The sequence below is a fragment of the Drosophila sechellia genome, chromosome 3R, assembly GCF_004382195.2.
Source record: "Drosophila sechellia strain sech25 chromosome 3R, ASM438219v1, whole genome shotgun sequence".
NCBI classification, from domain to species: Eukaryota; Metazoa; Arthropoda; class Insecta; order Diptera; family Drosophilidae; genus Drosophila; species Drosophila sechellia.
The window spans coordinates 10,439,577-10,461,859 of record NC_045952.1 but is presented as its reverse complement, the minus strand read 5'-3'; the positions used below and the strand labels follow the sequence as shown (position 1 = coordinate 10,461,859).

At 46.0% G+C, this 22,283-nt stretch overlaps 6 protein-coding genes across 12 annotated transcripts; 3 read left to right on the top strand and 3 right to left on the bottom strand.

The window, feature by feature from the left end:
* Positions 1–8: 8 nt before the first annotated feature.
* LOC6616654 (serine/threonine-protein phosphatase 2A 56 kDa regulatory subunit gamma isoform) lies at positions 9–13,159 on the top strand. Of its 6 annotated transcripts, none has more exons than XM_032722121.1 (9): positions 9–112; positions 1,721–2,307; positions 4,931–5,105; positions 8,692–8,888; positions 8,949–9,283; positions 9,353–9,583; positions 9,687–10,079; positions 10,165–10,408; positions 11,289–12,348. In XM_032722121.1, exons 2-9 carry the CDS (start codon positions 1,924–1,926, stop codon positions 11,430–11,432), a joined length of 2,103 nt encoding a protein of 700 aa, XP_032578012.1. In that variant the 5' UTR covers positions 9–112; positions 1,721–1,923; the 3' UTR covers positions 11,433–12,348. The 6 variants fall into 6 exon arrangements, with proteins under 6 accessions (XP_032578012.1, XP_032578014.1, XP_032578013.1 ...); XM_032722122.1 differs by lacking the exon at positions 9–112 and adding an exon at positions 321–458; XM_032722119.1 differs by lacking the exons at positions 9–112; positions 1,721–2,307; positions 4,931–5,105 and adding exons at positions 6,258–6,362; positions 6,538–7,580; positions 7,914–8,418 and having other exon boundaries at positions 9,690–10,079.
* Positions 2,320–4,888, top strand: LOC116801587. Its single transcript, XM_032722125.1, has 2 exons — positions 2,320–2,958; positions 3,022–4,888. The coding sequence occupies exon 2, from the start codon at positions 3,063–3,065 to the stop codon at positions 3,696–3,698; it is 636 nt and encodes a 211-aa protein (XP_032578016.1). The 5' UTR covers positions 2,320–2,958; positions 3,022–3,062; the 3' UTR covers positions 3,699–4,888.
* On the bottom strand, positions 13,098–16,810 carry LOC6616653 (importin-13). Its single transcript, XM_002040974.2, has 8 exons — positions 16,552–16,810; positions 15,943–16,439; positions 15,199–15,880; positions 14,500–15,099; positions 14,244–14,441; positions 14,049–14,186; positions 13,430–13,989; positions 13,098–13,362 (listed from the first exon to the last, which is right to left on the bottom strand). Exons 1-8 carry the CDS (start codon positions 16,705–16,707, stop codon positions 13,278–13,280), a joined length of 2,916 nt encoding a protein of 971 aa, XP_002041010.1. The 5' UTR covers positions 16,708–16,810; the 3' UTR covers positions 13,098–13,277.
* Positions 16,811–16,944: 134 nt separating this feature from the next.
* LOC6616652 lies at positions 16,945–19,023 on the bottom strand. Of its 2 annotated transcripts, none has more exons than XM_032722124.1 (3): positions 18,859–19,023; positions 17,993–18,480; positions 16,945–17,931 (listed from the first exon to the last, which is right to left on the bottom strand). In XM_032722124.1, exons 1-3 carry the CDS (start codon positions 18,910–18,912, stop codon positions 17,121–17,123), a joined length of 1,353 nt encoding a protein of 450 aa, XP_032578015.1. In that variant the 5' UTR covers positions 18,913–19,023; the 3' UTR covers positions 16,945–17,120. The 2 variants fall into 2 exon arrangements, with proteins under 2 accessions (XP_032578015.1, XP_002041009.1); XM_002040973.2 differs by lacking the exon at positions 18,859–19,023 and adding an exon at positions 18,589–18,748.
* A 30-nt stretch (positions 19,024–19,053) lies between these two features.
* On the top strand, positions 19,054–21,213 carry LOC6616651 (actin-related protein 5). The gene is made up of 2 exons (XM_002040972.2): positions 19,054–19,656; positions 19,714–21,213. The coding sequence occupies exons 1-2, from the start codon at positions 19,153–19,155 to the stop codon at positions 21,163–21,165; spliced, it is 1,956 nt and encodes a 651-aa protein (XP_002041008.1). The 5' UTR covers positions 19,054–19,152; the 3' UTR covers positions 21,166–21,213.
* LOC6616650 (proteasome assembly chaperone 2) lies at positions 21,140–22,027 on the bottom strand. The gene has a single exon (XM_002040971.2). The coding sequence runs from the start codon at positions 21,944–21,946 to the stop codon at positions 21,203–21,205; it is 744 nt and encodes a 247-aa protein (XP_002041007.1). The 5' UTR covers positions 21,947–22,027; the 3' UTR covers positions 21,140–21,202.
* Between the last annotated feature and the right edge of the window lie 256 nt (positions 22,028–22,283).

Genomic DNA, 22,283 nt, shown 5'->3' with positions numbered 1-22,283 from the left:
GGTAACTCTATTTTCTATTGAGCACCGACAACGTTGCGTGAATAAGACAGTTTACATAAATTATTATTTACAATTGCACAGACCGTTGATGTTGTGCGTTCTAAGCGAAAAGGTGAACTTGACCCCGGTGCCGATAGACCGCCGAGTAATTGGGTGTGAAATTCGCGAGCGAGCCTTGTGGAATTCGCACGCGAAAATCGAAGCGAATCGCAGCGATCAAAGAAATTGCAGCGCAAATAATTCGTATAGCCTCGACGACTGAATTTTTAACGCGAGAGCGGGGTGTGCGTGTGTGTGTGTGCTCTGTGCTGTGATTCTGTGTGCGTGTGCGTGTGCAAGCGTTTTTGTTAGAATTCGCATTTTACGTAAAGAACTAGCTTTTATCAGCAGTGAACTTGATGTTGGCGAACCTATATCGCAGCAGGGCCAAATTGAACAAGTTCTTGCAGCTTCTGGCGGTAATTTGGCGAAATAAGACCCATTAAAAAACTCCCCTCTGAAAATATAACCCACAAATTAACCTCGCCCCTTGACATTCAAAGTTATATTTGTTTCCCCACTTATATATGTGCACATATATATATATATATAATAATTGTGTGTTTGGGTCTTGGAAGTGCAACTACAACTATTAATCGTGCCTAGTACACATTTTATTTTTACGCTCTCTGGCTGTCTCCGTCTCTTTCTCCCTCTCTGTTTCACCCCTTTCTTGCAACAACAATACCTATGAGTACTTGCTGAGTGCCCCAACAATACTTGTGTTGAAGAATGCTCATCCTTGCACCTCCAAAAAGAAATGAAAAAATGTTTGAAAAACACCAACACCACCCATAAGCGCTCTTCTTCCCTCATTTCCATTGGCATGTCTGGCAACCCTGGCAATTGGTCGACGGCCATTGCTTCTCAACTTGTTGCTCGTCTCGCTTGCTCTCTCACTCTCTACTCTCTTTTCAAGTGCGCTCTCTCTGCCGCGAGTATTTTGGCATTTTTGTTATTTATTTCCGTTTCGAGTATAGTTTTATGCGAATTGAACAATGCCAAACAATGAAACGCCTGAAGACCTGTACAAAGTGTTAATGCTAACATTTAAATGGGAATCCGAAATTCGACATGACCGACAACACTTGTCCAATTGGAAGTTACAGCACTAATCGGAGGAACGCTGCATGAACGTGTTTTCGGTACCGTTTAGAACCGGATTTTCTATGCTAGAGAATGGAGAATATGATCGCGGTTCTGTGTGGACATCTTGTGACAACTTTGGAACTCCGATCCGAAGCGGTTTTCCGCCATTAAGGCAATTCCAATTGGAAAGCGCGCAGCGAGAGATTCTTAAAGGTTGCTCCGTTTCCCATTGGCAATGTGTTTACAGTTATGGTTAAGTTAATAGCGGCGTATGCATGTATTATATAGATAATTCGAGTTATGCACGTTCCACTGTACAGTGATCAAAGGAAAAAGAAACTATTGGAAGTACTTCCATGAAGTTGCATAACAAATGAGCAATAATAGTGATGAGAAGATTCGTGGTAGATTTCAGTAAACCCTTAATTTACATCGAGCGCCCCTTGAATGCGAATGCGATTGCGTGTGTTTGTGTGTGTGTGTCTGCTTGAGTGTGTTGTTTTGTGGCTTAATTGCACGGTGTGTTGTGATGCTATTGTTATTTTTCCTTTAGTTATTGCTACGTTAATTTCTTTCTTTCGACCCTCCACAGTGCAAATATAATTTTCAGATAGCAATCAACTGAGAGCGGTCCAGCCAGGCCTGTTGTATTTGTTTGTTTGTCCGGTTGTTTACGTTTTTTTCTCTCGCTGCTTTTCATACGTATTTTATATTTGTTAAAAATAAAAAATCGCTATAAAACACGGAGGAGAGCACATCCAAAGAGCCAAAAAGAGCCAGAATCGATTGCGTATTATGGATAACGAGGCGTTGGAACCAACAATAAAGAGCAGTACGTCGTCAGCGACGCCAAACTCAGCAGCAGAATCAGAAACGACAACAACAGCAGCAGCTTCAGTTGTGGAAACAAGAACAACAATCGCGGCGGCCACAGCGTCAGCGGCAGAATCCAAAAACGAAACAACGGCCACAAACAACAATAGCAACACAAGCGGCAGCATCAGCAGCAGTAGCAGCAACAACATAGTCATACCGGCATCGGCCACTAACGGTATCAAAGAGAGTAACAGTAACTTAAGTACAACAACAACAGCAGCATCAGTAGCGGCAGCAACAACAGTAGAAGGAATAACATCCACAATCGTGGTGACCGGCGGCACTCCTCCATTGAGCAGTTTGGTGAGTAGCTCTGCCCCAAAACACCAGCCCACCCCACCACACTCCCCCACTCACTCACTCTCTTTCTCTTGCTGTCTTTAAGTCACAGTCTCTCTCTCTGTTTCTGTTACGATCTCTCTCTGTCTTTCACCTGTCGCCCTAATTGCATGCCTACCGTTATTTTGGCGTAAGCGTAAACCTTACTCGTAATGCTTACTCGCACACTGTGCATTTGTGTGTGTGTGAGTGTGTGCAGAGCACAATACTTCCCTATGCCTTATCTTATCTAATCAGTGCAAATGATGTGTGTTATAGTATCGTTGCTGCCCCTCACCCCGCACGATTCAAGTTAGATTGACCAACACCAATTAGATTCACAATGTTGCCAATTATTAAATGAGTGTATGTCGTTAACAAACAAATCGAATTGGAATTGTATCGCAAGTGCTTGACAAGCCAATCTGCACCCCCTTTTCCACATCTCCAATTAGACTATTTTTTGGAGAGATAAACTTATTAGATCTTTTATTTTAAATATCTGAGTTTTTAATTAATTTCATTGGTTTTTTTATAGACGAAATAGTCTTTATTTAACAAAAGATATAAATAGCATTTAATGACTTTGTAAGTGATAACAGTAATCGAGCACTCTGTCTAAATATGTGTTAAGACGTAAGTAGGCAAACTATAAATAACTATAAATATAAATATAAAAATACTATAACCATTTGTTAGTAAGCAATTGGTTAAAGATCAGAGATCGCCCAAACAACGTCATGAATCAACAGCAAGAACATCAGCAGAAAGAGCAACGACCTGACCGTAAACAAAGTCGACGTCCTCGCCAAGTAAGACACTTCCAACCAGGTGCCCAGGATCAAACAGATGCCTCTTCCGCCCCTTCAACTCCAGCGCCATCTATAATCAATCAGCAAAGAACTAATAGACCGATTGGCCAGCCGAGAGTTACGGGATTAGCAGCATCATCTGGCTCAAACCCAGCACCCAAGATCGCGACTAAAGCGCTGAGCACCACACTTACAGCTGAGAAGAACGACGTCTTGTTGACAGATGCCATCCTAGTGGATGGCGCCTGTGCAGGTGTGCCTTGCGAGAAAGATCGACATTTTCAACTCGACTTCTGCCAATACATCCAGCTAGTTACATCGACCTATCGCGTGATGACACGCCAGGATCGAGCTATGCAGAAGTACCTCTCTCAGTCACAGTTCCAGTATTATTGCGTAATATTACTGCGGAAGCGGTTGAAGTTTGTGCTAACCGCACGAGGTGACGGGGTTAATTCCTATGAAGCATTAAAAAGGAAGCTCCTCTCAATGGTAATACCTAATGAGATTGGACACTACTTGGATGGAATCGGTAACATCACCGATTACAACGAGGGCGTGTGAATGTGACAAATCACAACCACTATGAAACGCTTCCCTCTCCGTTCGTCGTTGTGTATAGGATGTTGATGGACATGACTGTTACAGTCGGCCAACGCAGCAATATCGACATCGCTACACAATGGGACCTTCCTGCAGAATTGACGCCAGCTGGCTCATTCTTGCCGAACAAGAACCTTTTAGGTTGGAGTCCCGCCGAACCCCTAACGGATGAGCAAGAACGGATGTTACTATCCTCCGGGATTGCAGTAGAACTAAATCTCGATGAAGACGTTCCCAGTCCGGTATTCGATGTTAGCGGGCTGCAAAGTTTTGAGGGTATGCCAATAGCCTATACCTTACTACTCGCTACTCGCTATTTCCGAAATAAACGAAATAAAATCAAAATGTTCACACTATACACTTGTGCGTACTTATGTCTAAACACATATTTAGACAACTCTTTATTGCTTTTAATTTTGGTTTACAAATCGTTATCTTTTCAATTATATTACCTTGGGTTCTACGTTCTGATAACACTTTTTCGATTGAATAAATAGATTGCCCTGAATCATAGATTTTATACGATTTCTCGTCATTTTTGTGTCAACAAAAGACGGAGTTGATTAAACAAAACTTTATACTCACATGCCTGTTATTAACTAGATGAACTTTTAATGAAAAATGTTAAAATTTCTAAATTTTTGTGTCACCAACGGCAAAATTATTGAACATTTCTGATAAAACTTATAAAGTATATGGCAAGCACTTTGCTTTTTGAAACTACCAACAAATTGCTCAATGAAATGCTTTAAAAAATACATAAATGTTAGTGCCTGGAAAATATATACAAACATATATGCCACCACCTGAATCCCTGGTAGACGCCAGCAATATAATCCTATATGTGTATGGAAAGCCTACCGAACTCCAGCTTCCTGATCCCAGAGCACATTTCAATGTTGGGCATTACTAAACTCAGACTAAAACACACCCACAGGCAGCTCGACTTAGGCGTCAAGGATTCGCACAGTCCAAGGTAAAACCGATGGTCAAAATGGCAGCGAGGGACCAACCCGAACTGAACTGATTTGCTCTGATTTTGCAAGTGCTACGTTTTGAGTATGCTTTTGATTCGATCGTATATTGCTTTGCATTCGTTTCGTTGTTAAAACTATTTTCATTTACTAAGCATAAGCCAAGCCGTTGAAATGGGAAACGATAATCAGATAAGTGTCAATTGTGCCCCTTTGCAGGCTAACAAACTCAAGGACAACACACCACCGTACGATGCACCGCCGCCCACGCCGATCAGCAAGGTCCTGAACATCACCGGCACCCCGATCGTCCGCAAGGAGAAGCGCCAGACCAGCGCCCGATACAATGCCTCCAAGAACTGCGAACTGACGGCCCTCATTCCGCTAAACGAGAGTGAGTAGCCATGGAGTAGTAGACCCTACTACTTAGTATATTACTTTATAATACATATACTGCCAGCTGTTCAGATCGATATCTCTTAAGCATGCAGATCGGTTGTAAGGGGTTGAATTTGGTACTGCTTTCTTACGTAGCATACATTTCAGGGCAGGGTTCCGATTCGGCGATATGAAATGCCCTTCTTATTGAAGTTTCAATGTTACCTACTAACATCGCCAATCAAGTCTGTATGCAACTATGCACTTAAAACAGATTGTACAAAACGTAGTAGTTCCCTTAACGATGCATAATTACATATATTATGTCAATTAAATCCAGTAAATTTCCATCAATATAAGTGCAGCTTTAACTTACAACAGGCATTCTCTGTAAAGTGTACCTACGACCTGCAAGCTTGTTGGGAATATTGATTGGCAGGCCGATCTTGAACGATTATATGGCCGGCGCTTGATTAATTTCGCTCAGCTGTTGTAATTTATTTATTATTTGTTAATCACGTACGCGAAAGTTAAAGGTCAAGGGAGTGTCGTCTGATTAGGTGGGTGGCAACACTGACGCACGGCCACTCACACATGTGAATCAAGCAGCCGCATCAATTTACACCTCTCTCTCCTCATTTCTCCCTCACCGGAATTTCAACACATGCGCTCTCTCCGCAGCCTCTCATTACACTGCGAGAAAGCATCACTAGAGGATTTCACAGAACATCTTAAATTACATACATACAACGGCATTTCTTTATGACTCTTGTGTATATCAATAATTAAAAAAAAATAAATTCAATATTTTTAAAAATCATATATGTACATAAAATGTAATACCTGCCCATAATGATTATGAAATTGTTACACTTTTTTTTCTGTGCAGCATTAATGTCATCGTATTGCGTTATATACATACCTTTCTGCTAATTGCTTGGGCGGTTTCGACTCACAAATCGAATAAACAAATTTCGCTTGTTCAATACTATTTTATTTTATGAGGTTTTATTGTTATTGTGGCTCGCTTGCCCACCAGCCCACTTTCGCTCTCTCCATTTTCTCTGTCTGCTGCTCACGAAATTTCTCTCCATTTCTCTCTCTCTCTCGATATCGATTTTTCCGATTGGCGCAGCAGTCGAAGCAACAAAAAAGAACCGTTTCAAGACCGTGAACGTCGAGTGCCCCGAAAACTTTAATATTAGTTGAAAATATTCGTTTCCCAAGTTAATTGCTCTCCTATCCTATTCCCTCATTTGATCCCCTTCGAACCGTAAGTTTTTCCACGTAATTATGGCCATTTGGTGGCAAAAGAAGCATTTTAGCAGAGGCGTTGTCATTTCCATTTTCATTTCCATTTGCATTTCATTTCGTTTTGTGTTCCCATCAGCGCATAATCGCATTCGGCGTTAATCTAAACCATTATCTATATTGCAATTCCATTACAGATTCTATAGTTTCATACTTAGCGTGCCCAAATTGAGTTTCTAGTGTAGTCTTTCTCATGTGTTGTTGGTCGGCGGGGGCGGCTGGTAAAAAAGCAGGCGTTCCGTATCAAGATTAAAACCGAGTGCCATTTGCTCCAAGTGCCGGCACTAATGAGATGGTCTTCGGTGCTATGTTGCTGACGGGCAACGGGCTCAAAGGTCCCAAACAGCAGCAACAGCAGCAGGAGCAATCGCAACAGCAGCAGCAAGAGCAAAGGAAACCGGCTCCCATTAAATCCTCCAGCAAGGAGCAGGAACCGCAGCCCATTGCAGCCGGGTATTATGCCATCGGCATTCGCATACCCAAATCGCCATCGTTTCACAGCGGCCTAGATCAGCTGGCCGACGACGAGTTGGACGATCAGGTGCAGGATCAGCAGCAGGGTCAGGAGCAGCAGCAGCAGCAACAGACCGGCAGCCGATTCAGGTTCAGCAGCGTGGAGGAGCTAAAGGCCAAGTTCGAGGGGCGGAAAACGCCCCTCTCACCGCCAGAGGCAGCAGCAGCAGGAGGAGCACCCACCACATCCTCCTCACCCTCGTCCTCGTCCACCAGCTCCAATTCCTCGGCCTCGGCCCTGTCCTCGCTTTCGCAGGCGGCCTCATCCTCGCTAGCCTCGGCGGCTGCTAACTCCTCGGCCTCATCCTCGGCCGCCACGTACGGTGGTGGAGCTAATTCGGCTGCAGCTGCACTGATTGCCTCCTCGCCATTTGGATCGCAGTCCTCCACTTCTTCGCTCTCGATATCCTCGAATGCCGGCATGTCGAAGAACGCGGCAGGAGCAGGCTCTGGATCAGGATCTGGATCTGGAACAACGACATCGGGCGCCGCTAGCGGCAGCAATTCACTTGTGTCCACTTTGGCGCAACACTTCTCGGCGGCCACATCCGCCGCAGCATCGGCGGCAGCCGCTGCGGCATCCTCTGCCTCGGCGGCGTCCTCCTCGTCAGCTTCCTCATCGACCGCCACCAACAACGCAGCCAGCAGCTCCATCGCCGCCAGCAAGGTTTGCAGCTTGGTCTTGTCCATACATACACACTCAGCGATCTGAATACCCAACACATAACCACATCACCACCTCCAAGTACAAACCACAAATTTTACACTTTCCTCCAAACTTTCACTAATTGAATTAGCTTTTGGTATAACATTTCAAGTACCTTGTTTATTAAAGTTTTATCTGCATTGTACTTATTGCGTGACCAAAAATGACTTGAAGCTAATCCATTTAGTAGCATCTCCACACACTATCCACACACTTCATCCCAATTGAACGAACCGAAATTTGATAAATCAAAAACATACTCTGCTCTCATTTCATCGCTTCCTCATCATCCAGTCACCTGTGAGCGCGGCCGCGGCCATAAAGAACATACTGAATGCCACCAAGAGTGTGGGTACCAGTGCTGCGGCGGCGGCAGCAGCGGCGGCCACCTCCTCCTCATCATCCCCATCCTCTGCGGCGGCTGTGCCGTCGTCCGCCGCCACCGCCGTCGTCGCTGTTCCCACCACCAGCGATGTGCCCGCAGAGGAGCTGCGTCCGACGGTGGCCCAGAATCTGGTGGGCGGCATTAGCATCTCATTGGGAATTGGCCAGCGCAATGGCGGCGCAGCACCCGCGTCATCAGCAGTAATGGTGACATCTAACGCCACCCTGGTGGTGACCACATCGAGCCTAAGCATCCGGCAGAACGGTGACATACTGCCGGGTCATCCGGCGGGTCTTCAGCCCTCGCCCCAGACGCTGCAACAGCTGACGGGCAGTCCGGGAAGGGCTCGCGACCGGAATCTGTTCTACACGCCACCCACCGCTTCGGTTGCCATGGCGCTGCCTGCACTGCGAGGTTGCTATCCCGAATGGATCCGGGCCAATGGCGATGGATGGAGCTATTCCAGCCATTGCCCTTGGGCCTGAGGTCCTCCAGCTACTTGATCCTTTCTTCTGATCTTCATTATGTTCGTTTTGAGTTTCGCTTGCCTGCTTTTGGTTGGTCGTTTTTGTAGTTGTAGGTGCTTTTTATTTCATATTAAGGTCAATTTTATATGTTTTATATATTGTTTGATATATCCACTGATATATTTTGAAATTAATGATGATTTCATTTGTATTTCCATAGAGACCGCCGCCAGTGAACGAGAGGAGCTGTTCATACAGAAGATCCAACAATGCTGCACACTGTTCGACTTCTCCGAGCCGCTCAGCGACCTCAAGTTCAAGGAGGTGAAGCGGGCGGCTCTGCACGAAATGGTCGATTTCCTCACCAACCAAAATGGCGTAATAACCGAAGTTATTTACCCGGAGGCAATCAATATGGTAAGCTCCTATTTTACCTATTTAATATCACATGCTTACCCACCTATCTGTTCTCATTAGTTTGCTGTCAACCTTTTCCGAACTCTGCCGCCATCCTCCAACCCAAATGGTGCCGAATTCGATCCGGAGGAGGATGAACCCACGTTGGAGTCCTCTTGGCCGCACCTACAACTCGTTTACGAGCTGTTCTTGCGCTTCTTGGAGTCACCAGATTTTCAACCAAGCATGGCAAAACGTTTTATCGACCATCAATTTGTATTACAACTATTGGATTTATTCGATTCGGAGGATCCACGTGAACGTGATTTCCTAAAGACTGTTTTACATCGCATCTATGGAAAATTTTTGGGCTTGAGAGCATTTATTAGAAAGCAGATCAACAATGTCTTTTACAGGTGAGCTCGGCATGGATATGAATATCTATGGGGTAATGCCTCACACTACTAATCGCATTCCACACTTAGATTTATTTATGAAACGGAGCATCATAATGGCATAGCCGAATTGTTGGAAATCCTGGGTAGCATTATCAATGGCTTTGCTCTGCCGCTCAAGGAGGAGCATAAACAATTTTTACTTAAGGTATTGCTGCCATTGCACAAAGCCAAGAGCCTCTCGGTCTACCATCCGCAGCTCACCTACTGTGTGGTGCAGTTCCTGGAGAAGGATCCAAGCTTATCGGAGGCGGTCATCAAGTGAGTAATGAATTCCTAATTTTGCGCATTCTGTAATTATCCAATCGCTGCTATCTTTTGTTATAAAATTTATAAAAAAAAATAAATTTCAATATTCTTGCAGAAGCCTGCTTAAATTTTGGCCGAAGACGCACAGTCCCAAGGAGGTTATGTTTTTGAACGAGCTGGAGGAGCTGTTGGACGTAATTGAGCCGGCCGAGTTCCAGAAGGTGATGGTGCCGCTGTTCCGCCAGATAGCCAAGTGCGTCTCTTCGCCTCATTTTCAGGTGGCCGAGCGTGCGCTGTACTATTGGAACAACGAGTACATTATGTCGCTGATATCGGACAACTCGGCGTTGATATTACCCATCATGTTCCCAGCGCTCAATCGCAACTCAAAGACGCACTGGAACAAGACCATCCACGGTCTGATCTACAATGCACTCAAGCTGTTCATGGAGATGAATCAGCGGCTTTTCGACGAGTGCAGCAAGAACTACAAGCAAGAGAAGCAGATGTATGTGTTAACTTTAGTTGATAGTTAACTTTCATAGGACCATGCGTTGTATTTGTACTGAACTCTGCACTTTATTGCATTGCAGGGAGCGTGAGAAGCTGTCGCAAAGGGAGGAGCTCTGGCAACAGGTGGAGAGCTTGGCCAAGACCAACCCGGAGTGGACAAAGGCGAGCCGGTTTAACGACTGCCTGCCGGTCAGCGAGAGCCGGGCCCTGTACGATCAATATAGTGAGAACAGCGATTTAGCGTATGATCAGAGCGAGCAGAAGGCGCGCCAGCACCCGCCTCCGCTGCCGCCCCAGAAACAGGCGCACCAGGAGCCCCGAGAGGTGAGACAGGCACTTGCCACACTAACAACACTAAACAACTACTAATCCGCCACGTGTGATCCTGGCGTCGCTGTGAGCTGTGCCCAGCTAAGGCCCACTCTGTTTCAACTCTAATTCTAATTCTAATCGAACGAATGTCTGTTAAAATAATCACACTCATGTCATTTAAAAAAAAATACATATTTGTATATCTTTAACTTTGTCTATTTATTTATTAATTATTTGGTTACCTCACTGTCTGCCAACCTAAACGCATCCATGCAAATTCATCCACGACACAACAACTAATCTAATCTGTGTGTCTCACATTTGGCCTGCACTTTTGGTTGTTGATAGCATAGAAATTGGGCGGAACATATCATTTAATATGTAGTTTATCTTACTTAGATGTTAATTACACCTTGGTTCATCCATCAACACATTTGTGGTCATTTCAATGAGAGAACGCGTCCCGTTTGTAACATCAAAAGGATTCTCATTTATTAATTTGCACACTTAACTTAATTTTCCTCAAGTGATTCACCATTTTCAAGCATGACTCTAGTCCAATGTCCAATGTATCATGTTGTTTACAACTCAGAACCAGAAACCATACACACACTCCTCGATCTCCGACCTTTGTAACACAATTCGACTTTCGGGTGCAGATGTATATATATCGTAGTCGTCGTGTGTTGCCCAACTGGTGGGCATCGCCAAAACTAAAACCAAGTTCGTCATCGGGTTTCCACCCAGCACCACAGCATTCGATATCGTAACGCAATCATCCCGCACCACCGTGTAACTTCACTCGCCCAGTGTGTGTGTGTGTGCTGCGATGCCTTAGTGTCAGAAGCGGGTCCATTTTCTATTGCCAAACCCCCCTTCCCATTCCACACAGATTCGTGGCGAGCGGAACAAGGACAAGCCGCTGCTGCGCCGGAAATCGGACCTGCCCTCGGACAGCGGAACCGTCAAGGCGCTCAACGAGCACAAGCGGACGGATGAGTACCTCACCACGCCGCCGCCGGATGGAAACTGCTAGGAGGGAGCTGGCCAGCCGATGCCGCCAATATTCGTAGCTCCAGCGAAGGAGGATAGTCAGTCCACAAAACCTACCCAAATACACACTCCAAACTAAGGCCAGAAAGCATATATACAAACATATATAGAAGCACAAGTCCAGAGATGAAGGATAGAAACCGCACAACTAGAACAAACAATTTTGAACGATGCATTTGCATTTGGGGGCTTAGAGTGGGGGCGTGGCAACGGATGCAAGCCAATTGCTATATATATAAACATACAAAACACCTATCTATAATGCATAGTAACAATAAAGATCAAGAATCCCCAACGAGATCGATTATCTAGCTCCTATTTCGTTTGCACATGCATTTTAAGATTACCCTTTTGCTCCAACGCATGCCACAGTGAAGCTTAGCCCTGAATGACTTTCTTATATATTTTCTTAAATCTTATATATTTTACCCACTGCATGTTGCTGCTAGCGTTGCTTAAGCTGTAGCCCTATCAATTAGATCTAATTGTGCAATAATCTGGTATCACAACTATGCTCTTACCATTTCAGTAAACGCGTGAATATAATTGTACAGTTGAATATGAATTGTCTAACTTAAGGCGTAGGCGTTTACCACCTTGATTGAGTGCATATATCCCCCGATTTCTGCCACATACATACATAGATAGCTATATGACATCCACACATCCATGCCACATGCCACCACACATACTATATGAAACATGTTTACTACTCCACGACTAAAATTTGCAAATATTGTACGCTATTTAGCCTAGCAGTTAGAGCAGCTTACCAATAATATATTTATATGAAACAAATCGCCCAGCAGGACACACATAAATTGTGGTATGTATGTGCGTGAGTGTATTTTTGTATGTATTAACTATTAAATATAGAAATATATATATATATATGTGCGGAGAACCGATCGACAGGAATTAGGCATTTTTGTTTGTCCTGGACTGGCAGTGGAGTATCCTGCGGACCGCCAAGGAATAGAGATGTCCCAATTTCTGGGCCACCAAGCACAGTTGATAACCAGGCAGGAGACTATATATATATATATATATATATATATATACCTATAAGCATCCTTACAACGTCACCACAACAGACTGGGACATTGCTGGTCGTAGCGTCTACTTCTATACTTCTATATCTATATGTAAACATGTAATATTGGATCCGTGTCAACCCAGTCGTTTAGTTCCATAGTCAAGTCATTACCGGGTCCGTTAGACAAGGATTTATGCAGATACTCTCAACTAATCTAGAATCTAGACAAAGGCGACGAAGCAGATCAAAAGAGTTTTGCTACCACTACCAAGTGCTGTACACGCCAAAAACGAAAGGCTTCAGTTTAGCTATAGACACAAATATATATATATATATATATTATATAAAGAGATGTATTTACATATTTTTGGCATTATAGATACAAACACAATGTGGAAAATTGCATAAAAAATAATATGGGTGGAAAGGTAAAGGGAACGTAATTCATAGAAAGGCAGATTTTTTCATACAGGAAACGGTGAAAATCAAACTTTTCAACATAAGAATTAAACATATACTTATATATGGGAAAAACAAAAACTATAAAACATTTACTAAAAGTGAAAACAATAAATAAAAAATGAGTTATACACCCCTAAAACAATATATATGTGCAAATTGTAAATGGAGCATGTAATTTTGTAAAAATTATAAATAAAAGTTTATCAAGTCGAGAACTTTGAACTTAAGTTAAAATTGGATTGCCGCCTATTTAAATATACAAACTAAATACAATTACAGAAACTAGATCAAAATCCGGATGGATAGAGATGTCATTTGGCCACACTCATTTCACTGGAACTTTTCTGTAAGTCCTCGGGTCTTGATTGCCATTTCCGACAGATGTTGTTGCAATAACCTCTTGTTGACCTTTTCCCTGTGAAAAATTAAGAAAATTAATAAAAGCTTTAGGAATATTTATATATATAAGTAACGCCACTCACTTGATAATAAGAGCTGTGTAGCGCGTTTTATCCGCGTCGGTTATGAGCTGCGTGGGGAAATTGGGAGTGGCCATTAGGGACTTCATCCAGACGGCCATCTCAGCGGCATATTTTCTGTTCATGGCGAGAAGGATGTCCGCAAACTTGTCCACCTGCGATCGCGGCGTTAGGTAGCCCACGCACATCATCGCCGTGTACAGCGTCTGCTCGCCGGTGGCCAGGACGACTTCGGTGACGTGGGCATGATTACGCGACTGCATCACAAAGTGGGTGAGAAACTGTATGCTATTGCGGATGGCACCACTCTCCGGCAAAGTCATTCCACGCTGGGCGTAAAAGACCAGACGATCGTAGGCCAGTGTCTTGTCCTCGAACACTTGAGGGATTTTCTTAATGATCTGCGTCAGACAGCCGAAGAAGGTTTCCATGGTGTCCGAAATGTTGGAGAAGTTCTGCTCGGGAGTGCTCTCAAACAGCTTAAAGCTATGTTGAATGAACTCCCTTAGAAGTTGCTGCATCAGCGGCTTGCATCCTTCGTCCTTAAAGAACATAACAATTGCCTGAAACAAACGATTCAATTAGATCTCTCAGCCTCTTGCAATATATTGGAAAGGCTCACCGATTTGGATATCTCTAGAGTAGGAGCGCAGCATCGGGTCTGAAAGCTGGCCACAATGAAGAGACAAAGATCCTGCAGCATTGGCTGGAAGCTGCTCCTTAAATTCGTTATCGCATGCTTCATCGCACTGCAAGCGGCCTATAAATGGGTTACACATATATTAAACATATAAAAATGGTGTTTTTATTGCCCTACCTCCAGGACATCGATCTCTTCCACCCACATCTCAGCGATTCTCTTAAAGATCGGCATCGTGCGCTGCATGACGAGGAGAACTGGCTGCACAATCGGTTGGTCCGTCGCCTGCTCGTCCACATCCGTGTTTAGGGACGAGAAGAGAGTGGAGATCATATTCAGCCGGAAGATTGTGCGAATTCGAGCAGCGGGAGTTTTCTAGGGCAACAAAAGAAATGGTTAGCAACTGATTATATATATATTTATATTTACTCACCGAATCTGCCTGGCAAATGGCCTGTAGCTCCTCGAAGCAGGGACTGACGATAATATCCAAGTACTTGGGTATTTCCTCCGGCCGCAGCAGGCTCATTAGCTTTCCGATGCTGAACATAAGCCTCACCGAATCCGAGTTCTTCATGCGGCCCGTGTTTAGAGAGGCGTGGCATGCGTTTAGGAGCGGATCCGCATACGGCTTCAGCTGCAGCTGGCAATCGCGACACAGCTCCTTCAGACCGAGCGTCGCCTGTGCTGACATCGAGGAGTTGAGGCCGCGAACCAGTAGGTTAATGGCTGGCGGAATGTACGCCGGATTCTCCATCAGCCAATTGCAATAGGAACCCATTGTCTCTAGCGCAGTGCCCAGTAGCTTGACATTGAGCTTCTCGTAGGGGATCTCGGCCAGCACCCGCATCAGCCGTGGTATTTGCCGCTTCTCCTCGCCACCAAAGTGCTCGGCCACCGACTGAAAGGAATAGATGCACGCCTCCAGCTTTGTCCAGTGTGTGGGATGTCTTTGCAGATCGGCAATGGCCTCGTCCAGCATGGCAGCCAGAATCTCCAAGATATAGTCATTCAACACATCATAGCAATACATCTAAAACAAATAAAATTAAAGCTATATTATGCCTGTTACTCGTTGAAAACGGTAGCCAATCCATTCGATTTGGAGTATCTAACTGCAGCAACCACTCACAAAGGTATCGGATATATCCTGCCTGTAGCACCTGAAGCATTCCAAATCATCGGAGCTCCATTTGGCGAGCGACTTTTCGTCTGGCTGCTCTGACTTTCTCACTAAAATCCTGGTTAGATGGGCGTACAATGGTTTGATGTACTCCCAGCACTTGTGTTTCTGCTCATCGTTAGACATGGCGAACACTTCGTCTTGCAGCATATACCAAAACGCCAGGGCCATTGTGCTGCAGGACTCCTCCACCGGGTAGATGCCCGGCTTGTCCGTGCAATGGAGAATCTCCTGCACGATGCGATGCACTAGGATAGACAGTTCCGGATCCGCAGACGTGATGCCGCTTAGCAACAGCGTTGAGTGTCGCTCCACCGAAGAGACGAACAGCATGTAGATATGTACGATAATGTCCTCGTTGTCGTTCTCCCTCTTCCATTCCGTCTTTGTGATTTCGGATAGCGAGTCCAGGAACATTTTTATAAGCACAAACACCGTCTTTGGATAGTTGTGGCAGTCTGGCTGAATGATGATGTTCACCATGGTCTTCAGACAGGACTCGGCCAGCTCGTTCTCATCGGCGGTCATGCAGCCGTCACCGGCGTGTATGCAGGGCCAATAGCACTTGTGCACCACTTCCAGGAGCACGGCGGTGATGGTGACGCAGCCCTCAATAGTGTAACCGATGTTTCTGTCCGAGTTGGAAGCTCAATTAGAATAAGTAAACAGTAATTGTGTAAATTGAATACTCACTTGATCCAGGTGCCGACGCACTTGACAGCCCTATTCATGTTACTGTACGCCTCGGCATCCCAAACGCGGTTCATTTGCAGCTTCAGATATCGCTCAACGGTGTGGATGACCAACTGCACTCGCTTGGCGAGCTCGGCGCGCAGAACGACCCGCTTGACAGACGTATGGATGACCAGTGCTTCTTCGGGAATGGCGGTCAGCACCTCCAGCATGATCCACAATTGCACATCGGCGCTGACATTCGGCATCCGTTGATTCTGAAACGTGTTGATCACCTCCTCGATGGCGCCGGGCCATTCGCCCAGCATGTGGACGATGTAGGCGCCCAGCGAGATGCACAACCGATTGAGGACGATCTTCGGTCCGCCAGCGAAGCGAACGATGGACTCGAGTATCTTCTGCTTCAACTCCTCGCGATTCTCGGGCGGTACTTCGTGCCAGTGCTTCATAAGCTTGGAGTGCAGCGTGATGGCTCCGAAGAACTGCACCTCCTGACTCTGTGTGGGCGGTGGGGCGAATGGGTGGGAGGTGGACGGTGGGCGGTAGGTGCATGAGTATACATATCCGGGTAATTGATGCATTGATGCGCAGGTCCTGCGGGGTACTCACCTTGCCGAGCTGCATTAGCTGCCAGGAAAACTGCCAGGCCTGTGGACTGTCCTCCGCATCGGTAAGCCATTCATGGGTGATCGCCTGGTTCTGCGAGTTCGAGCGGTAGAACGACACGACCGCCTCCTCCAGACGCGCAATGTCGATGGGCTCCATGTGGAATGGCTGCTGCTGCTGCCGAGAGGCAGTCTCCTGTCCGCTAATCCTCGGGTGGTGGTTTTCCTTGCTTCTGCCTGTGGGCACTGGATTCGCGAGTGTGACCAGCGCGCGAGGCCACCAATCCGCGCATTGGCCGAGTGTGCGGTCACTCCATTTCCGACTTTGCCGCGCTTTTTTACTTCTTGTATTAAATGTACGTATTTAATAATAAATAAATATTTAATATAATACAAATTGTTTTATTTTACAGATTTGTACCCTATATGCTCGATACATGGAGGGAAAATTCAATTTAACAACATTTATTCATGCGTACACTTCATAAAATTTTACTATTTCGAGTTAATACTCCTCTGCAATTAGGGTATATCTCAACAAGTTAACGGTGAATTTGGAGAGACCAAAAAATCCTACATAAAATAGAATCGAAGTTGCCAGAAGCAGTATCGCAATTTGGAACACCGATCGACGATGAAATCCCTGCTATCCTCGTCGATATACACCTCAATAAGGACGTTTTCGCAGAACTCTGCGACCTGTCTGTCCACATCTTGGCCGTCCACAGTGGAGCGATTGACGACGCTCCACTTGTCGGTATTCAAGCCCGGGTTCTGTGACTCCAGTAATGCGAAGATCACACAGAGCGACTTGCTCGGACTGACCAGGGGCAGGACGAAGTCGGTTCTCAGTAGGCCGAAGAACTTAATGAAGGGCTGGCAGGAGTGTGGCGGGTCCACACCTTCGACTGCTGAGATGACCCATTGGGCCGTTTCGTTATCCTCGCAGACCACGAGCATGTTGCAGTCGAATCTCTGCGTTGAGGCACACTCACTGAAATTGAGATCGCTGACGCTCGATCCACTGTCCTCGAATAGGGAATGAAAGTGCTCCATTAGGGCGACAGTGTCCACACCATCCGAGCACGAACTCTGGTTGGTTATCACCAAGGCGTATCGTCGATTCTCGGGCATTGTGTTCGCATACGGCGGCCGGGTATCCCTCTTGCGGCAATTCTTTGGCATACAGCAGTCCTTCTTCTTAGTCTTGCACTCCTCGGCCTGCTCCACTGAGCTGCTTGTACTGCTAGTCTCCGTCTTGTAGCAGGGCATCATGTTGACCTGCGAACCAAAAATGGAAGCCATACTGCCGGTTCGCTTGTCCGCGAGCAGATTCTGCTGCGGAACCACCTTGACCACGCTGTTCTCTTGGTTGCTTCGTATTCTGTGAATGGATCAGTTGGGTTCAGAGCTATCATTTGTATAGTTATTAAGCACACACACACCTTTTGACAGCCGATTCCTCATCGGAGGAGCACATTTTCGTCTTTCGCGCTCCGGAGCTGGCGCTCGAGCTTGCGGATTCGAAGCTGCAATTTGTCTGGTTCGACGCACTGGATGCGGAGGAATCTTGCGAGTTGGACACCTCGCAAAAGTGCGGAAGCCTGTCCACTGGCAGAAGCACTGAGCTCTTCGGCATGTTAAGGAAATCCAGTTGGCTCTTGCCCTCTGGAATTGTATAGAATTGGAGAAATCCTACAAATGAATTTTCGTGGTACAGCGAAAATGCTGTCCCATTAAGCGTTGTCGACGGATAATTAAAATCGCTATTATCCGGAATTCTGAGCAAACTTGTTATAAACTCTTCATCTTCTAAGGACTTGTGAAAACTCTGTACGTTCAGGCGAGCCAAGGGAAGACCCACTTTTACCTCCAATTTTTGCTTCAATTCACCAATGGTCGCATTATTGTGGAGCTCGAACATTTCCGGCATCTGTATGGGATTGAAAAATGAAAATATTTATTAAATTTAAGCTTTAATTATAGCTCCATTTATAAATCGCAATTGTAAAATATGTGCGTGCTTAAGAAAGCTGCATACCACGCTTGTGTTTCCCTCAGCATCTAATTTCACTTTGACGAACATTTTATGTAAGAGAAGATATTAAAACTTGAATTAACAATTGCTAATGTACAAAATAGGTGTGTTTCCAATTAGAATATTCAAGACGCTGATGCGCTTTTTTATTGGAGAATCTTTAAAACCGTTATGCCAAAGCTTTCGTTTTACAGTAACCTTGGCACTACGACACTGAATGTTCTGAACAATGAACCAGTAATACATAAGATAATTAAGTAAGGTAGTAGTTACCTTTCCCTCCTCCTTGATGTACTTTGATTCAATGTAAGCTAATACAAGCAACATTTTTTTTCAGTATAAAATCGAAACTATTTTAATTTTATTTTTTACGAAAACAGTTAAAAACACTCTTGGAGATCTTCTATAAAAATGAAATATTGTAAAATATCTCACTAGAATTTTGACTTGACACTGGGAAAATGGCACCCTGCAACACTGGTTTTGCGGCATTACTGTTTACGAATTGGGTGGAAAGCGAGACTGAGTTTGTTTGTCGACTGAAAAGTAATGAAATAACCAATTGTAATGGCGGATAAACGTGTTTTGATCATCGATAATGGGTCCTACGAATGCCGCGTGGGCTGGAGCGACTCCAAGGAGCCGGACTTGCGGTTCCGCAATGTCCTGACCAAGCCGCGCAAGGATCGCAAAAAGGAAGCAGCTGCTCAGCACATCTCGGAGGGATCCTCCTCACAGACAGTAGTGGAGCAATCTGCCGAGATCCAGGTGGGCAACGACATCACCAACATCGAGGCGGTGCGTGCGCATCTGAAGAGTCCATTCGAACGGAATGTGATAACCAACTGGAATCACCAGGAGCAGATCTTCGACTACATATTTACTAAGATGGGATTCGATGGGCAGGACAAGATCGACCACCCAATCATCCTCACAGAGGCGCTGGCCAACCCCAACTTTTGCCGCCAGCAGATGAACGAGCTGCTCTTCGAGTGCTACGGCATTCCGTCTGTATCCTACGGCATTGATGCGCTCTACAGCTGGAAGCATCACCAGCAAAAGCAGAAAAATGTAGTTTATTGGCCCATGCAATTGCTTACATCCAATTAATACGAGATTCCCCCTTAGATATCCGATGCCCTGATCATTTCCTTTGGCTACAGCACCACCCACGTCATACCCGTTTTAGATGGCAAACTCCAGCTGGAGCATGTGCGTCGCCTGAATGTGGGTGGCTACCACATCATCACCTACCTCTTCCGGCTCATGCAAATGAAGTATCCCGTCCATCTGAACGCCATCACCATCAGTCGAATGGAGAAATTGGTCCATGAGCACTGCCACATTGCTGTGGATTACAGGGAGGAGCTGATGCAATGGGCCCAGATGGACTACTACGACGAGCACATAATGAAGATACAACTGCCGTACAATGCGGTGACCGCCACTAACGCCATGCTAACCGCTGAGCAGAAGCAGGAGAAGCGTCGCGAGCTGGCGCACCGACTGCTGGACATAAAAAAAAACCGCGAGCAGGAGAAACTCCGCGAGGATGAGCAGCAGTTATTCGTCTACAACAAGCTGAGGCAACTGTACGAGCAGAAAAAGCTGGACAAATTTGAGCGAGCACTACAGCAACAGCAGATCGGTACTTTGGAGGACTTGGATTCTCTCATTGCCACCATAAAGTTGCGTATTAAGCGTGTCCAGGAGAGGGCTCAGAGTGCTCCGCGTCCCAGCAAGCAGCAGGAGAAGCTGAATAAGATGCCGAAACCTCCAGAGGGAATGTCCCAGGCGGACTGGTTGGCCGAACTCCAGGGCAAGCGGGAAAAAATTCTGGGGCGCAAGCAGGCCCGCCAGCAGCAGCGATCCGAGCAGGCCAAGCGCCACACCCACGCCGCGCAGGAACGGATGCGAATCATTTCATCACTGGCCAAGAACGAGAAGCGGCGCAAGGCGAATGGCGAGGAAGAGGACGATGGCTTTGGAATGAACGACAATGACTGGGACGTGTACAAGCGGATCAATCGCTACAACGACGACAGCGACTCGGATGCAGATAACGAGAAGTTGCTGCAGTTCGATAAGATCCTAAATCACTATGATGCCAACACCGATGGCAACTCCAATGTTTCGCCACAGAGTGCCGCCGAGAACTACCAGCTGCACTTTGGGGTTGAGAACATTCGCGTGCCGGAGGTTCTATTCCAGCCCAGCATGATTGGTTGCTCCGAGGCAGGGCTAGCAGAACTAATAGCGTTCGTGCTGAAGCTATTTCCCGCCGCTGAGCAGCAGCGCCTGGTTGAGCACGTGTACCTAACCGGCGGTTGTGCCCAGTTCAAGGGTCTCAAGGAGCGACTAATCAAGGAGCTGATGGAAATGCGACCGTTCCAGTCAAAGTTCGCCATCTACGAGTCGGATGAGCCAACTTTAAGCGCCTGGCTGGGAGCATGTGTGCACGCAGGAGAGCCCACCTTCGGGCAGACGCTGACCACGCGTCAGGACCACCAGGAGCATGGCAAAGAGTTCTTTCGGGAGCACACCTCTAGCAATATCTTTTATCCTACACCAAAAGATTAACATTTATTTGAAAGCACCGAAAAATATATGTAGACGCTTAAAACAGAAGTTCCGTAACATCATTGCCGAATAGTAGGTTCCAGGACTTGGGCACTGTGAGCTTAAAGCTGCCATCGCCACCGTTGCGCAGCTGAAGGAAGTCTTCGCAGAGTTCGTTCAGTTCCCGGACGATGAGAGATGCGTCTGTGGAGTTGTCGCCCTCGAGGAGATATCGGAATAGCAGCATGACGGGCACCTTCTGCTCCTCGAAGGCTTTGAACAGCTGCAGGGCATTGCCGCCGCCGTAGATGGCATCGCCCTTGTGCTCCTTCCACTTGATCAGTTCCTCGTTGCCCAGCTGGGCAGCATGCGCTTCCTTGAAATTTTCGCTGGCGCGGTATGCCCACGGCGACTCCTCAATGACTCGCTTCTCGAAGCCGAAACTGCCGCTTAGAATGACTACACGTCGGGCGCCCTTCAGGAGCTCCACTAGTTCTTTCTGAAAATGCGCGGTGTGGCGGGCAACCCATGGCGCCCGGAATTGCACCACCAGTAGCTTATCCTCCGTGCCCTCGTACAGTTCGCAGGAGGAGACCTTCTCTTGGGGCTCGTGCTGATAGGCAGAGGGTCCGTAGACCGGAATCAGGGCTGGATGTGTGATGGATCCAATTCGCCGGAGTTCCTTGGACGCGATCAACAGGTCGCAGGCCAGCTGCGCTGCGTTCCCCACACAAATGCTCGGTATGATTACTGTGTGCTCTGCTACGTCCAGAGTGGAACGCTTGTCCTTCAGAAACAGCATTATTGGGTTAAATCTCTTGGTGTCCGGAATGAGTTGAAGATGCTAATTCAAGTCAAGTCAGAAATATGAAAGTAATGATTCCAGTGTTGGTGTGTTTACCAATTGACACTGGGTGGCAACTCTGGCAAGGAGCACAATAATAGTGCGGTTTAAAATTCAAAAGAGAAAACTTTATGGTAAACAGATTTTATTCACATTTAAGGACATTTTTTTGACTGCTGCTTACTTATACATTGCATATAAATGAACGTGGCCAAGTTCTTTTCATTATAACACATATTAAATGAAAACGAAACATTTTTAAATATCATTATTTTATAGATTGCCTTCGTTACTA

Coding starts and splice junctions, on each gene's coding strand:
- LOC116801587 (XM_032722125.1), top strand. CDS start 3,063: ATGAATCAACAGCAAGAACATCAGCAGAAAGAGCAACGACCTGACCGT.
- LOC6616654 (XM_032722118.1), top strand. CDS start 6,693: ATGGTCTTCGGTGCTATGTTGCTGACGGGCAACGGGCTCAAAGGTCCC. Junction 8,419..8,691: donor GGCGCTGCCTGCACTGCGAG/GTTGCTATCCCG, acceptor GTATTTCCATAG/AGACCGCCGCCAGTGAACGA. Junction 9,584..9,686: donor TTATCGGAGGCGGTCATCAA/GTGAGTAATGAA, acceptor ATATTCTTGCAG/AAGCCTGCTTAAATTTTGGC.
- LOC6616653 (XM_002040974.2), bottom strand. CDS start 16,707: ATGGAGCCCATCGACATTGCGCGTCTGGAGGAGGCGGTCGTGTCGTTC. Junction 15,100..15,198: donor AGGATATATCCGATACCTTT/GTGAGTGGTTGC, acceptor TATTTGTTTTAG/ATGTATTGCTATGATGTGTT. Junction 14,442..14,499: donor CCATTTGCCAGGCAGATTCG/GTGAGTAAATAT, acceptor TTGTTGCCCTAG/AAAACTCCCGCTGCTCGAAT.
- LOC6616652 (XM_032722124.1), bottom strand. CDS start 18,912: ATGTTGCTTGTATTAGCTTACATTGAATCAAAGTACATCAAGGAGGAG. Junction 18,481..18,858: donor ACATCAAGGAGGAGGGAAAG/GTAACTACTACC, acceptor AATCCCATACAG/ATGCCGGAAATGTTCGAGCT. Junction 17,932..17,992: donor GAGGAATCGGCTGTCAAAAG/GTGTGTGTGTGC, acceptor ATCCATTCACAG/AATACGAAGCAACCAAGAGA.
- LOC6616651 (XM_002040972.2), top strand. CDS start 19,153: ATGGCGGATAAACGTGTTTTGATCATCGATAATGGGTCCTACGAATGC. Junction 19,657..19,713: donor ACCAGCAAAAGCAGAAAAAT/GTAGTTTATTGG, acceptor ATTCCCCCTTAG/ATATCCGATGCCCTGATCAT.
- LOC6616650 (XM_002040971.2), bottom strand. CDS start 21,946: ATGCTGTTTCTGAAGGACAAGCGTTCCACTCTGGACGTAGCAGAGCAC.